Source organism: Rattus norvegicus, chromosome 4 (genome assembly GCF_021556685.1).
Source record: "Rattus norvegicus strain SHRSP/BbbUtx chromosome 4, alternate assembly SHRSP_T2T, whole genome shotgun sequence".
In the NCBI taxonomy this organism is placed as follows: Eukaryota; Metazoa; Chordata; class Mammalia; order Rodentia; family Muridae; genus Rattus; species Rattus norvegicus.
The window spans coordinates 171,522,806-171,539,080 of NC_141537.1; the positions used below are offsets into that span (position 1 = coordinate 171,522,806).

Below are 16,275 nucleotides of genomic sequence, written 5' to 3' on the forward strand. Positions count from 1 at the left end.
AATGTGACAATTTCAAGGAAAAATGCTGTTTTCAGTGTGCATTGCTAAACACTTGGGAAGTTCTGTTTGTCATGCTGAAATCATTTATTTCATCTTTAAAGCTGAGCTTTGTTGAGCATGCCTACTGAGTGTTTGTGGTCCTGAGAGTATCATAGGATGAGTGGCTGAGCGCAGCCTTGGCTGGCTGGAGTGTGGAGGCCGTGACCGAGACAGTGGACTCAGCAGTGCTGGTTGCTTTGTTGTTTTTCTCAGATGAATTTTCCAGACGAAAACGGTCCAAGTCAGAAGACATGGACAGTGTGCAGTCCAAACGGCGGCGATATATGGAAGAAGAATACGAGGCAGAGTTTCAAGTAAAGATCACAGCCAAAGGAGACATCAACCAGAAGCTTCAAAAGGTGGCACACATTGCGTTTCAAATGCGTCAAGAGTGTCGCTGCATGCTTGGAGATTTTCACCATGGTCCTATTCTTCTCTGTTTACCTTGACATAACCTAGTCAGAGCTTGAAGACAATGACAAGCTATGAAATCTGTGATAAATTTTATTCCTCTGACTACTTGGCTACAGTATTTTTATTTTAAAACATTGTAGTGAATATTTAAATAGAAGGGAGCTATGACATTTTTCTGTTATTAAAAAACTAAGGATTTTGAATTTTTCTTTTTCTATATGAACATTATTTTACAATGAAGAAGAAACAAACTTTATTAATATTTAAACGTTTTAGTAGACTTTAATCTCTATAACATTAAGTTGGTCCATTCCCAAATCCCTTTTTATGTTAGTATAAAGCAGAACAGAGACAAGACTTTAGATGGATTAGGAAAAGTGAGTGTTCAGAGTAAAGATTTTTTGAATCTTCCCTGTATATGATATGCTAGCATATACAATATATGTTGAAAACAATTAGTGCTGTATGTATTTTCGGAGTGTGAGGAAGGGGAGCCGTCTCAGGGTAAATAGTGTGCCAGCTCGGGTTCGCAGTTTTCATTGGCTGCACTCACAAGCCAGGCATGGGTGTGCTCACCTGTCCTAGCTAGGCCACTGGGAAGCTCGGAGGCAACTTCGGGGGTCCGAAGGGCCAGCCAGTCTAGCCAGTTGGTATACTTGCACTCAGCCAGTATGAGATACTGTTTCTAACTGAAGAATCATGGAAGATACCCCGTGTTGATCTCTGGACTCCATGCTTACCTTCATGAGCACACATGCGTGGTATACCACATGTGCACATGTTTATGTGTTCAAATGTTTGTAGAGAGATGTGAAACTCAGGCTGCCTCTGTCTCTGCGTCTCCCAGTCTCCTTCTCCCATGAGACATGGTTCATAATAGCTTAGGCTGTATGGGCTAAGTTATAGCCCAGTTGACCTCAGTCTTGCAGATGTCCTCCTGTGTCAACTTCCAGGTGATATGAATACAGGTGTGAGTCACCAAACCTGGTTCTGCTTTTCAGGGTCTTATGGACTTAGTTATAAATTAATAATCTAAAATTTCTTCCACTGAGATACTAGTACAACAAAAACAAGTATTTATGCTTTCTTTAAAAAGAAAAATTAAGGAATAAGGCGCTAAAAATGCTGTTAGCTTCTTCCTTTGCATGTGAGGTGGTAATGGGTACAGTGCTAATCACATTGTGAGATAAGCCTGTGAGGGAATGGGGAATGCCTGTGGCTTGATGTCTCCATTGCTAGGACAGCTCAGACTGCCAGGGTCCTGGTCACTGGGGGCCAGATGGAGTAATAGAAGGACTGTGAGGAGGCATTTAGATAAAAATATTTCATCAATTCTGACACCGCAGTGGCATTTTTTAATGTATCTCACACAGTTCCCAATCTTTAATAGGTTAGAAAAATTTTGAACTTGTTCTTTTCAACAAATTTTGTCTTTATGGTTTCAGCATAATACGGAAGATGAGAAAATGCTAAAACTTCAAAGTATTTTATGATTTCTACTGTATGGAAATGTTTTTCTTAGGGTGTACTTTCATTTTGAGGTAGTAGAGAATCTTAGTAGGTAGTATTGAGCTTTGGATTTTATTCTTTAAATTAGTTGATTGTATTTTATTCATTAGGTTTATATTGTTATTAGTCTTTAATATTTGTTTTTGTTTTGTTTGCTGAATTGCCTTTTTGCAACAGGATTTTTTATTTTTTTATTTTTTTAGGTCATACAGTGGTTGCTAGAAGAAAAACTGTGTGCCCTACAGTGTGCTGTGTTTGATAAGACGTTGGCAGAATTAAAAACACGAGTGGAGAAGATAGAGTGCAACAAGAGGCATAAGGCAGTGCTCACCGAGTTGCAGGTCTGTCCCATGCCAGTCTTCCATTTATAATTTATCTTCTGATCGTGTGTTACCACTTATATATTTGAGGTTGAGTACAGAATTAAATACTTTTGCATTCTATAAAAGAAGGAAAGGTGTCTGTTACTAGTTTTTGCCGGGGCTGCTGTAAAAACAGAACCACACATAGCTGGATGCTTTACCAAATGGAATGAGTGTATTCACAGTTGGAGATGGAAACCCAAGGTGAAGGTGTCAGCAGAACAGTTTTCTCTTGAGGTTTAGTATTGTGAGGAAGGGTACATGTCATGCCCTCCTCTGCTCTGCCCTCCCCTCCCCTCCCCTCCTCTCCCCTTCCTTCTTTTATCATCACCACCACCACCACCACCACCACCCCCATCACCACCACCACCACCTTTTTAATTCTAACTTTGGCTTAAATTCTACTTTTATCAGATGTGTAGGTACCTACCCCAGCTTGCTTTCAGTTATCATTTGCTTGGACTATCATTTTCCATGTTTTCATATTAACTCTTTATCTTTAACTATGTGATGTGTTTCTTGCAGGCAGTAATCAGTTGGTCAGTCTGTCTGCATCTTTGAACTGGATAGTAAAGATGATTTACTTTTATTACTGAGAATTATACTCTTATTCCTGGAATTCCTTGCTCCTCAGTTGATTGAACACTCTTTCTTCCCTCCTCATCTTATAATTTTGTGGTTTACTGTGTTAAACGTGCTTAATTTCCTAGTCCTGTTTGTACATACTCTCTCTATATACTCTCTCATGGACTTCATCCTTTTATAAACTTTTGTGATTGTGACTTTCTTCTTTGTGTATGTAGGATCTCTCATTTTCTCTAATTTTGATTAAGTAGTCATGGTTTGAAGTAGCGTTTGTTCATCTTAGACAATGTGACATGAAGAATTTCTGTCTGAGTTGTAAATACCTCTTATACACGAAGATCCATATCTTCTTCTAAATCAGAGAACTTTTCTGCTATAATATGATTGAGTAGATTTTCTATGCTTTGAGTTTGCATCTCAATTCCTTGTCCCTCATGGATTAAGTTTGGTCTCTTGATCAGAGTTCCTGAAAGTTGTGGTCATGGTTCATCATTCTTATTTTCCTTTATTGTTATATGAATATAAGAATTTCTTTACTTGTTCTCAATTTCTGATATTCTTTCTTCTGAGTGATAAGGTCTTTGGATGATGCTTCATACTGAGGTTATATAATTTACCTTTTCATTTCTAGTATTTGCACTAATTATATATTTCACAGAATATCTCTTTGTTAAATTTGGATTTGCTAACTAAATGCCCAAATTTGATGTACTTCATTTGTCTTCATTTTTTTCACTGAGGTGCTTGTTCTGTTTAAAATTATATTTTTGAATTCTTTGTCTGGCATTTCAGTCATTTCATTATTTTCAGATTCAGTTATTAAAGGGTCATTCACTTTTGGAGAACTCTCACATTTCTGTGTTTCTACACTTTATTGTATGTATCTGTTGATTGATATTTCTAGTTTTATATAGGGTTGTCTTAGCTGGCTGTTTTCTCTTGAGGTTTCAGTCTCATTTACTCCTCAGGGAAGAGAAAGCATACACAGTAACAATTGCTATTTAAAAAACAAACCTAGGTGTTAAAATTTTTATTACATTTATTTAGTATGTATATGTATATGTATGCGTGTGTGTGTGTGTGTGTGTGTGTGTGTGTGTGTGTGTGTGTGTGTGTGTGTAGACACACTATGGTGTGCATGGTGGAGTCTAGAGGACAGCTCTCTTTCTGTTTATGGTTCTGGGGGATTAAGTTCAGGTTGTCCTCTTGGTTGGAAGTGCTGAGCCATCTTGTAAACATCCTTAAATGAAGTAAAATAGTTAGAAACATTTGGTCTTATACTTAGGGTGAAAGAGTAAAGGCCCAGGAAATATGTGATAAGCTCGGGAATTAATTAAGCCAGAGTTCATTAGAAATAGAGAACAATATAGGAAAAGGACAGAACATGAGCGGTAATGTCAGGAAAGACCAGGCAGACACACGATGAGAGAGAGAGAGAGAGAGAGAGAGAGAGAGAGAGAGAGAGAGAGAGAGAGAGAGCGCGAGAGAGCGCGAGAGAGCGCGAGAGAGCGAGCGAGCTGTAGTAAACAGTAACAGAATGACAGAGTCAGAGGAGCAGCAGCAGGGACCAGCCGACTCCTCTGTGTAGAGGGAGGTTAGGAGCGCTCAGGTGTGTCCCCTAAGCTCCTCAGTTGGGAATTCACCTCAGAAGGCCCAGGGTCACTGAATTGTTCTCTGTGAATTCCAAACAGGGTAGACATGAAAGGGTTTTTGCCATCTACGCTCCCTTCATCTTTCAAAGGGTAATTAATAAGCCCTCAGCTACCCATCTGTAGAGTCAGAAAAGCCTTTCTGAAAGACATTTAGGAGACTTCCGTTAGAATATGCCCTGAGAATTCCACTTCTGTAAAAAAGCATAAAGAAATATTCTCAAGGAACAAGCCTAACAGTTACAGCCTTGTATGACTGTATTAAGGCCTGGGAAACACTCAATTTATCTAATAAAAACAAAAACCACTTATATAATCAGCTTCTAGTACATTGGTTCTCAACACGGTCCCACTGGCGGGCCGTATATCAGATGTCATTCATATTAAGTATTTAGAATTCATATGGTAGCAAAATTGCAGTTACGACGTGGTAATGAAATAAGTTTAAGGTTCGGCATCACGACGTGAGCGACTGTGTAAAGGCTGCAGCATGAGTAAGGGTGAGACCGTAGATGGAGTACGAGAGTGAGTGACAGTTGAGTCCCTACAGGACATAGATGTGAGTTGTGTCCCTCCCCATCTCCTCGGACTCACGTTTACATCTCTATGCCTGTTTGTTTTCAGTAAACACTTAAGTGTGCCTGGAGCCATTTTGAAAAACAGCTGTAAATAAAGCCTTACATATTCCAAAATAATCTGGTGTTGAGAACAAACACAGCAGTTGTGTTTAAGGGCAGGTTGGTGTGTGCGTGTTTATACCTGGCAGTTAATTGGGGACCGCAGTGGGTTTCCTGTGGTTTCCCTGTTTTCCGATGTTTTGTAACTATCTTGTTTTAACTTTTCTAGGAAGAGCCAGAGCTGAAATCTTTGACTTCTCGTCTGTGTAGCAGACTTTAGAGGATGGTATATCACTTAACTTTTATTTGTTTATTTTCTAGGCCAAGATAGCCAGATTAACCAAACGTTTTGGAGCAGCCAAAGATGATCTTAAGAAAAGACAAGAAGTAAGCCTCTCTGTTTAGTCTGCATCCGTGTCCTGTTACTATGGCGGCTCCTATGAAAGAGAACATGTAATTGGGGCTGGCTCACAGTTCAGAGTTTCCTTTACTGTACTAGTGTGTATACAGACAGTGCGGAGAGTTCTCCATCCACACCAGCAGGCAGGGGTTGGGGAGCGCAAAGGAGGGGAGGCAGAGACAGACACATGTACATACACTTGTACTCTGGGTCTGGCTTGAGCTTCTGAAACCTCCAAGCCCAGCCCCAGTGACACACTTCCTCCAAGGCCACACCTCCTAATAATGGCACTCCTTGCTGACCAAACATTCATATCTATGCCCCCTGTGGGCAATTCTTATTTAAGCCACCACATTTAGCTACCTTTTAGGAGGTACTAACATTTCCTTTATCATGAAAGTAAAATTTGCTTTTTCCCCACATATTAGTTTATATAGTCTTGGAGCTGAACCTTTAGACTAATAATTTCTTGTCGATATTCTTAGATGTCAGCATTTACATTAATCTATTTGAGGTTGCAGACTTTTTGAAGCTGTGTCTTCTTTCTTTAACATTATGTTTTAAAAGGCTAGGCATATAGCTTGGTTGGTGTGTGCCTGGCTAGCATGTAAGAAACCCTGGAATCCATCCCAGCATGACACGGGAAGGGCATGGTGTGATAGCACCTGAGCTGCAGGAGGCAGGAGAATCAGGTTGAAGGCCTTCCTTGGTTGGCTATAGAGAGTTTTCTTTGTTTTGTTTTGTTTTTTGTTTTTTTTCCATGTGGTGAGATTTAATGGGGGAAATGAGACAAGAGAAAGAAGAGAAAAAGAGCGGCTATAGAGAGTTTTGTGACAGCCTAGAGTACAAGAAGCTCTGTTTCACAAAACAGAAGTTTTGTCTTGGAGACTTGTCTTACCTTGTTTACTTGTTTGTACGTTCTTGCTAGTGTCTTCCTTTCATTTATATTTTTCCTTATAGTCATCATCTATTGTGCTATTGTTACAGTATGCAGACGAAGATTAGATTGTGTCATTCTTGTTCCCTTTAACAGTTTGAACAAATTTTTTTAAAAATAGAATTAAATCTAAACACCAGCACAGCTTTTGTTTTGCTTTCTTTTGCTTGTTTTTTTCTTTTTTGTTATTTCTTTATTATTCCACTATATTTTTATTCCTAATTTAGTATGGCAGTTTAAATTTATTTTCAGTTGAGTAAATAGTATTTCTATGTTTTGATACCTCCCATTATCTGGTACACAGTGATTGCTAACAGTAACAGTGTTAGTTATTGATATAGTTCCATACCACATCCTCCTCTTCTGAAGAGCTTGAGTTACTGTTCTTGTTGTCTGTAATCATCGTATAGTGGACCTGCATCTCACTTAGGTCTGTGGCCAATTTATTAATTGATGACAGCTGCCTATGTAAGTTACTTTTTGTCAGCTCCATAGATTGGAAGAGAAAATGCTTCGTTTCCTTCCCTGGGAGAATAATGGCTTTTCATGAGATAATCCATCTTCCCCAAACAAAGCCATTTTAAAGGTTGACTTAAAAAAGAAACCTGAGATATTTAGATTTCACAAATTGTCAAGAAAATGAAGAAAAAGCATCTGAAGTCTCGTGGATCTCAAATGGATCACAACGTGGCTGCTACCCAGAGCTCATTCTAAACTGAGAAGTCTGTGAGACTGAGGAGTGATCACTTCAGTAGTGTGCTCCACACCTGATGCTTCTGTTCAGTTTAAAATGTGCAGAGAATTAGTTACTTCAGAGAAGCAGAAAGTTCTGTGAAGCCAATCAAAAGAGAAGTGGCACCACTTTCTGAGCTGTGAACATGCACAGAGCTTGGTGCCTTTCACATGTGGTGAGCAGCGTCACTCTAGGCACCAGAGAAGTGAAGTGTACAGAACTGTCTACTAAGTTAGAGGGAGAGGCATCAGAAGGAGAAAAGGACTGACGTCACCGGAGATTGACAACATGAGAAACTTTGAGGTTTATGAAAAAAAAAAAATGTTCAAGAGAAGATAAGAAAAGACAAAGTGATGTTTTCTGATCTTGCAGTGTTTTCTATTAGTTAAATAGCAGATCAAGAAATGAGAAAGCCTGGGCTGGAGAGATGGCTCAGCGGTTAAGAGCACTGACTGCTCTTCCAGAGATCCTGAGTTCAATTTCCAGCAACCACATGGTAGCTCACAACCATCTGTAATGAGATCTGATGCCCCCTTCTGGTGTGTCTGAAGACAGCTACAGTTACTTATATGCATAAAATAAATAAATAAACCTTAAAAAAAAAAAAAAGAAACGAGAAAGCCTTGAAGGTCTTATTTTTCTTCTTAAACAATTCCTATATATTGGAATTTATTTTTTACTTCGTTATTTCCCCCTTCCAGAGCCCTCCAAACCCACCCATATCACCAGGAAAGCCTGCCAATGACGTCAATAGCAATAATAATGTGACCTACAGGTAAGACCTGTGTCCTCTTTATATTGTTTATTTTAGAAAGCAAGATTAATCTTGGCATATAATTATAGATGCCTATGCTGGTGAATTGGGTATATAACATATGTTAGGTCATGTAATTTTTTTTACTTTTCCCTTAAAGTATGTATTGTTTTTGTGAATTTATAATGTTTTCTTAATACTTTTAAAACTTTAAAAAAAAAGAAAGTTATTTATTTTTAGGCTTTTGTTTATATAGTTTACATCTTGCTCACTGCCCCTCTCATGGTCACTCCCTCCCATAATCCTTCTCCCCTTCTCTTTCTCCAATGAGTAGGTATTCCCTCTCCCTGACGCCCCCTACTCCTCCCCCCGCCCCCCACTTCAAGTCTCTGTGACGCTAGATGCATCCTCTCCCACTGAGGCCAGACAAGGCAGAACATATTTGGGCCCACCCCCCCTCCTTGAATTGTTCCAGACCCACATGAAGACCAAGCTGCACACCTGCTACATACATGCAGGGAGTAGAGAGAGTTGTTCAGTTGTGTCAGTTTCCATGAGTGTGTAGGCTTTCTAGTGTTTCTGCTGTTGTTGAAGTTCAGCTTTAATCCATGGGGGTCTGATAAGATACAAGGCATTATTTCAGGTTTTGAAGAAAGATCCATGAGGTACTGGGAAGAAGGTATATTCTCTTGTGTTTGGGTGAAATATTCTGTGGATGTCTGTTAGGTCCCTTTGATGCAGAATATCTGTTAGTTTCATTCATTATTTCTGTTTTTGTCGATTGACCTGTCAGTTGGTACAAGTTGGGTGTTAAAATCTCCCAATATTAATGTGTGGGGGTCAATGTATAATTTAAGCTTTAGCAATGTTTCTTTTACAAATGTTGGTACATAGATTTTTTTTTTCCTTTGAGTATGAAATGTCCTTCCCTGTGTTAATTTGGTTGAAAGTCTATTTTAGATATTAGAATGGCTACTGCAGTTTGCTTGTTGGGTCCATTTGCCTGGAAAAAACTTTTTCATCCCTTTATTTAGCCTGAGGTAGTATCTATCTTTGTTGCTGAGATGTGTTTCTTGTATGCAGCAGAATGATGGATCCTGTCTTCACAACCATTCTATTGGCCTGTGTCTTTTTATTGGGGAATTGAATCCATTGATGTTGATAGATGTTAATGACCAGTGATTGTTATTTCCTATTATTTTGATGTTGGTGGTGTTAATATGTATTTGCATGTGATTCTCTCGTTTTTGCTGGTATGGATTTACTTATTTCCTGTGGTTTTCTTGGATGTAGTTATCCTGCTTGGGTTGTGATTTTCCTTCAAGTATTTTCTGTAGGGCTTGATTTCTAGATAGATATTGTTTGAATTTAAATTTGTCTTGAAATATCTTGTTTTCTCCATCTATGGTGATTGAGATTTTTGCTGGGTATAGTAGTCTAGGTTGGCATTTGTTTTTTTAGAGGTTGTAAGATATCTGTGCAGGCCCTTCTAACTTTTAGAGTTTTTCTTGAGTTGGTGTAATTCTGATAGGTCTTCCTTTGTATGTTACCTGGCATTTTTCCCTTGCAGCTTTTTTTTTTCTTTTCTTTTTTTTTTCGGAGCTGGGGACCGAACCCAGGGCCTTGCACTTCCTAGGCAAACGCTCTACCACTGAGCTAAATCCCCAACCCCGTTCCCTTGCAGCTTTTAATCTTTTGTGTTTTGATTATTATGTGGTGGGGGAGATTTTTTTTTTCCTGGTTCAGTCTGATTGGTGTTCTATAAGTTTCTTGTATGTTTATAGGCATCTCTTTGTTTAGGTTGCGATTTTTTTTTTCTGCGCTCTTGTTAAGAATATTTTCTGGACCTTGGAGCTGAGCCTCTTCAACCTATTTTTATTATTCTTAGGTTGGGTCTTTTCATGGTATCCCAAATTTCCTGGATGTTTTGTGTCGGGAATTTTTTAGACTTATTGTTTTCTTTTACTGATGTATCAGTTTCTTCTATAGTTTCTTCTGAACCTGAGATTCTCCATCTCCTGTATTCTGTTGGTGATTCTATTGTAACTGTCCTCTTCTAGGTTTTCCGTCCGGGATTCCTCAATTTTTTTTTTTTTTTTTTTTTTTTTTTTTGCTTCTAGTTCTACTTTCAAGTCTTGTTTAATTGTATTTTCCTGTATATTTTTAAGGTATTTGTTTCCTCTTTAAAAACCTCTACTGTTTGATTGTATTTTCCTGTATTTCTTTAAGGGATTTATTCATTTCCTCTTTAAAGGCCCGTGTCACTTATACCATAAATATTTAAATCATGGATTTACGGTCATTTTCCTGTGCTTTGGTTATGTTAGGACATCCAGGGTTTGCTGTAGTTTAGTTGCTGTACTTTGAAGGTGTCATGTTTTTCTGACTTTTGTTGATTGCGTTCTTTCGAAGGCTTTTAGCCATCCGCATGTCTTTAGTCTCTGGATTTTCCTATAGTAGGTATCTGGAGGGGGCGTTAAACTCGATGGTCCTGGTGTGGCAGGCCTCTGCTGGGTATCCTTGGGTTGTACGGTTCCGGATCTGCAGATCTTTATGGTTCAGGAGCCTCAGATCTGATGAAGGAGGGTGGAGATGTGTTTGGGAGACTGGAGCTCCGCCTGGACCTGCAGGCTGCTCAGGGCAGTGTGGCCTGCCCCAGTGGACTCTGAGCAGGGTAGATGGGTGGGGAAAGGGAAACTGACCTGTATGGTTTAGGATTTGAAGGTCTGATAAAGGTAGGCAGAGAGGTGTCTATCATTGTTCTTTACTTTTGCACTGTTAATTTTTAAATGTATAGGGCTCAGCCTCCCCAAACCCTATGTATTTCTTTATGGATGTGTCATTAGTAGTTTTTAGCAATTGAATTGCTTAATCAGCGATAAGAATGTGCCTGTGCCTATATTTAGTCTACAGGTAATGTACTGAAGATGTCTGAAAATAGACTAGGACTCTTGTGCAGTGAGGGCTCTCTGACATGAAGTGCTCTGTGTACCAACTTCATCTTGAGGAATAGGACACAAACCACAAATCCCATCACGTTTCCCCACCATGGGCCACTGTTTCCCTGTTCTTTGGTGGGTCTCTCCTAGGACGACATGGCCATTGACTATCTATGTGTCTTTTTCATAGAAATGCAGGCACAGTGCGACAGCTGCTGGAGTCCAAAAGAAATATTAGCGAGGGTCCACCACCGTCCTTTCAAACTCCTGTGAATACAGGTAACGTTTTTGTTGTTGTTTTTAATACCAACATACATTTTCCCAAGAAACCCCATTATCTTTGCTTCTCTTGCATTCTTTTTTTTTTTTTAAAGATTTATTTATTTCATATATGTGAGTATACTGTGCTGTCTTCAGACACACCAGAAGAGGGCATCAGATCCCATTACAGAGGTTGTGAGCCACCATGTGGTTGCTGGGATTTGAACTCAGGACCTCTGGAAGAGCAGTCAGTGCTCTTATCTACTGAGCCATCTCTCCAGCCCTCTTACATTCTTTTGTGGTTAGAAATGGGTTAGAAAACAGGGTACTTTGGTATAAATACAAGTCTATTTCAAAAACAACTTCAGGATTCTAAATAAGTATGCAAGTACATACAGATGTTCAAAGTCCTAGTGCAGGGCTTCTCACACTTGTCCTGCTTAGGCGCTTACAGCCCTGTGCAATTACTAAGAAGTCCAGAGAATTTTTGGAGTTAAACTAATTGGTATTGCCAATTAAGTTAAAATAAAAGTTGAAGAACTTTTTGTTCACTTAAAATTAATAATAAGCTGAGAGGCAGGAAGATCTCTGAGCTCAAGGCCAACCTGGTCTACATAGTCAGGGCTAGGACAGCTTCTCCACACTGACACCTTGTCTAAGAAATGAAAAATGATAGATTGTAATAAGCTTGCAGTATGCACACAAAGAACTTATTTTAAAAAATAGAAAATAGCTTTAATTTTTTTTCCCCAGAGCTGAGGACCGAACCCAGGGCCTTGCACTTGCTAGGCAAGTGCTCTACCACTGAGCTAATCTCTAAACCCTAAGTTTCAGGTTTAAAAATGGTTAGTGAAAGAGTAGAGATCTGAGTTCCATTTCCAAAACCCACATAAAACAAATGGACACATAGGTAAAGGCAGCAGTCGCAGCACTAGAGAGGGAGGTCAGCAGACTCTGGCCAGCCGGCCTACATATGTGGTGAGTTCTAGGCCATTGAGAGCCTGTCTCAACATAGATGAAAAACAAGAAGCAAATGGGGGGCGAATGTGACTAAGATACTGAGGATTGTGTGTGACGCTGCCAGTGACTAAATAAAAAATACTGGAAGAAAAAAAAGCCAATGGCGCCAGAGGACTGATACTTGAGCTGCCTTCTGCTCTCCACGTGTACACAGATGAGCAAACATGGAATTATCATGTTCCCTTATCCATATTTTTTTTAAATAATATTTGATTCTATATAGATAAAAGATGTCAGGCTTTTTTGTTTGTTTGTTTGTTTTTGAGACAGTTTTTCTATATTAGCCTGACACTCACTCTGAAGACCAGGCTGGGCTCAAACTCAGATCTTCCTGTCCCCGCCTCCCACGTGCTGGGATGATAGGTTTGCTCCACCACTGCCTGGCAGGCTGGCTGGATTCTTACGTCTATGTCTGCTTTAATCCCTTCAGTCTGCTGACTTTCACATGAAGGACATGCAGTCTCACGCAGGTACATGGGAACAGACCGGCCCTTTAGATGGTTGGGTGCTCACTCCCCTTTGGTGGGGTCAATGCAGAACAGAGTCAGAAATCATATTAATATGGTTTTCTCATTGTTCTTCTAAGTCACTTTTTGAAGAAAATAGGCCTTGTTAGGCTTGGTAGTGCAGGCCTGTAATTCCAGAACTTACTGGCTATGGCGTGTAGATGATAAGTTCAAAGCCAGTCTGTGCTTTTTCTGGAAGATGGGGCATAATAAAAATGATAGTTTTTATTACTTCTTTATGGATATTTTAAAGTGAAATTTTACTTTTTGTGAAATACTATAATAAGCATTTGCTAGTTAGGAATTTAGTGTGACAAGAGCGTTTGGTGCCTCGAAACCACCTTGGATTTGTAGTGTCTCCTTCTCCACAGTTTATTTTCCATAGTTTGTTACTATGGACTGCAAATATTACATGGAACACTCCACAAATAAATCATATCTTTTACAATATTATAATAATTCTGTTGTATTTTTAGGTACTTTTTTTTACTATGCCTAGTCTCTAGATTCTATTTCACTGTAAGGACACGTGTACAATCCTGTGCCCAATAATGACATTTCAGAGAGTTCTGAAAGCACAGGAGACAGTTGTCTGGTGAGCGCATAATGCAGCCGAGAGCCTCCTCGTCAGCTGCTGAGGTCTTAGCCCTTACTGTGGGAGCTCAGTGTCTTACTCGTGTGCATGTTACATTCACGTGAGTAGACCTGTAGCAAACAGAATTATATACAATACCTCACTTAGCTGTTTTATTACACTTACCGCTAGTTTACTGTAAGCTGATATGCTATTTTATACTTGTAGTACGTGCATAAATTTCATATTTACCGTCCCAGGACCCATGGAGTGATTGATGTATTCCAACTAGATTTCTACAGCTTTGTGATCATACAGCACTGGAACTATGTGGTGACATTTCTCAAACATACCCATGTTGTTAAGGGTTAGGTGGCTGCGTAGGGAACGACGTAGTGTGGGGAGGGTTCCTTACTGCCTGCTTATGCATCCCCGGGAGTGAGTACATGAAGTCTTCACCCGTGGACCAACAGGCATCTTACGTCTGTCCACATAGTGCAGACTTCAGATGACTCATTAGCATTATGAAAATAGCTTTGACTTTGCAAACTCCATGCAGGCTTCTCAGGAAAGCACAGGAGTCCCTCTGCATTCACTGAGAATCAGTCACCCGGCGTACCTGGGATTTTTGGAATGACTAGATATCTGAGCAGTAAACTAAGTTCTAGTTTAAGCCTGCTCAATGAGACGAATAAGTGTTGGTGTAGTCAGCATATATTCTTGTCCCTCTTAGGTATCTGCCCCATTTCTTAATTCATCTCTACTGTTCCCTCAGTGCTTTTTCCATACCAAGAAAGGGTTATAAACTCTTCTTGAAGGGCTTCTCTCTAGGCTCGTTCTTTCCCAAAGGACTCAGTAGAACCGTCAGGTCTCCTGTGGCTTAGATGGCAGAATCCACTGGTCAGCTTTACTCACCAATGGCCAACTCTTTCTAGATTTCCTACCTAAGTTACATATTGTCGATGTCTTAAGGTATGGATAATGTTGAAAATGAGGTTTTCAAAATATCTGTATATTTTTACTTAGTTTTTAGTATTTTTTCAGTTTTTAGTTCCTCTGAACCTAAAATACTTTAGGAGCTGTTTTGATATTGAGAGAACAATCTCACGTATTAACATTAAATCATGTGGATTTCATAAGACACCAGATACATACATACAGTACTTCTAACCTGGGCCGTGGTTGTGCAGGCATTTAATCTCTACACTCAGGAGGCAGAGGCAGTCGGATCTCTGAGTTTGAGGTCATCCTGGTCTACAGAGGTCAGTTTCCAGACAGCAGACAGGGCTACATAAAGAAACTCTTGTATTGACAAACCAAAACAAAAGTGCTTCTAAGCTTTTCAGAGTTTCAAACTTAAACCTGGTAATCGTTTGTGGTGGCTTTCCTGTGTAGAGCACGTTGAATTCATGTCTTAGGTTTTGCTGGTAAGTTGAGGTGGTTGTCTGCACTGACAGTGCTGTCTATCTCTGCAGTGTCTTCAGCCAGCCATGGCCCGTCCTCAGCAGCTGTCAGTAGCCAGCCTAAAGTGCAGCCCTCAGCAACCTCAGGCTCTCTGCCGGCAGCACCTCTTCTCCCTGTGCCCAGCACGGCCACAGTAGTTGCCACTACTCAGGTGCCTAGTGGGAACCCTCAGCCTACCATCTCTCTGCAGCCCTTGCCGGTGATTCTGCATGTGCCCGTTGCCGTAACCTCTCAGCCTCAGCTCCTGCAAAGCCATCCAGGGACTTTAGTGACCAATCAACCATCTGGCAATGTGGAATTCATATCAGTACAAAGCCAACCTACAGTGAGTGGTCTTACCAAAACTCCAGTCTCCTTGCCACCTCTGCCAAACCCCACTAAACCAAACATTCCGTCAGTGCCCAGTCCTAGTATTCAGAGGAACTCTTCAGCCACTGCTGCACCTTTGGGAACAACACTTGCTGTACAGGCCGTTCCAACTGCACATTCTATTGTGCAAGCCACGAGGACTTCTCTACCCCCAGTCGGCCCATCAGGACTCTATAGCTCTTCAAGCAGCCGAGGCTCCATACAGATGAAAATCCCAATCCCTGCGTTTAGCACTTCCTCCTCTGCGGAACAGAGCAGCTCTGCCACCCCCCGGGCTGGTAAGTTCGTTTGCTTTGTTACACACTGGCAGTCCTACTAAAGTGGAGTATGAGAAGGATTTATTTCTGTGCTTTCTTATTCAGACATATTTGTACAACTTTATGGAATCTGTCACAATTACTTGATCCATGTATACAACATTTAATAATCAATTCAGAGCATTGAACTCTTTTTGTGCCTCAATCATTTTTGTGTGTTGCATTCTGTATTCTGTCTCTACTTATTCAGTTATCCAGACTAAGAGAATGCTACCAGTTTCTGCCGTAAAGTACCTTGAGGCCTAGTCTGCAGTGTGGAGATGGCTCAGCAGTTACGAGCACCTGGATCTATTAATTTTGATAATAGATGATTTTCACCTTCCCACTCTGAGAAGCAGCCCAGATGGATAGGAGGAGGTGAAGAAAGCAGGGCCAGTGCTGCATTAAACACGAGGCAGGCTTTAGCCTGTGGTAAGGGCGGGGCGTACTGAAAGGCTAGGCAAAGGGATCTTGTTACCATTTTGTCAATAATGAACTCACTCTGAGACAGTTATGCCAAGGACAGAGTCATTCTGGATTACAAACAGCATGCACACATACACATGTATATCTAGTATGTAAGTTAAAAAACAACAAAACATTTAATGTTTTGTTAATACTGCCTGTGTTTATTTATTCTTTCCCATGTAAGACAAGTAACCTTGAATTAGTTTTATTGTAAAGGTGTTTCAGGAAAAAAATAGATTTTTTCTCATTTTTTTGAGATAGTATTATTATGTAGTTCTGGCAGGCCTAGAACTTGCTATGTAGATCAAATAGGCCTCTGTCACTCAGAGCTCTGCCTGCTTCTGCTCCCAAGTACCGGGCTTAAAGGTATGCACCACTG

General features: G+C 40.2%; 1 protein-coding gene across 9 annotated transcripts in view; it reads left to right on the forward strand.

Moving 5' to 3' along the window:
- Positions 1-16,275, forward strand: part of Atf7ip (activating transcription factor 7 interacting protein) — an 85,742-nt gene that overhangs the window by 46,690 nt on the left and 22,777 nt on the right. For all 9 annotated transcript variants that reach the window (NM_001107893.3, XM_087657753.1, XM_087657759.1 and 6 more), the window contains 6 exons: positions 253-398; positions 2,166-2,303; positions 5,497-5,562; positions 7,947-8,020; positions 11,129-11,217; positions 14,775-15,410. In NM_001107893.3, the coding sequence (NP_001101363.2) occupies positions 253-398; positions 2,166-2,303; positions 5,497-5,562; positions 7,947-8,020; positions 11,129-11,217; positions 14,775-15,410 (1,149 nt within the window). The remainder of the gene's footprint in view (positions 1-252; positions 399-2,165; positions 2,304-5,496; positions 5,563-7,946; positions 8,021-11,128; positions 11,218-14,774; positions 15,411-16,275) is intronic.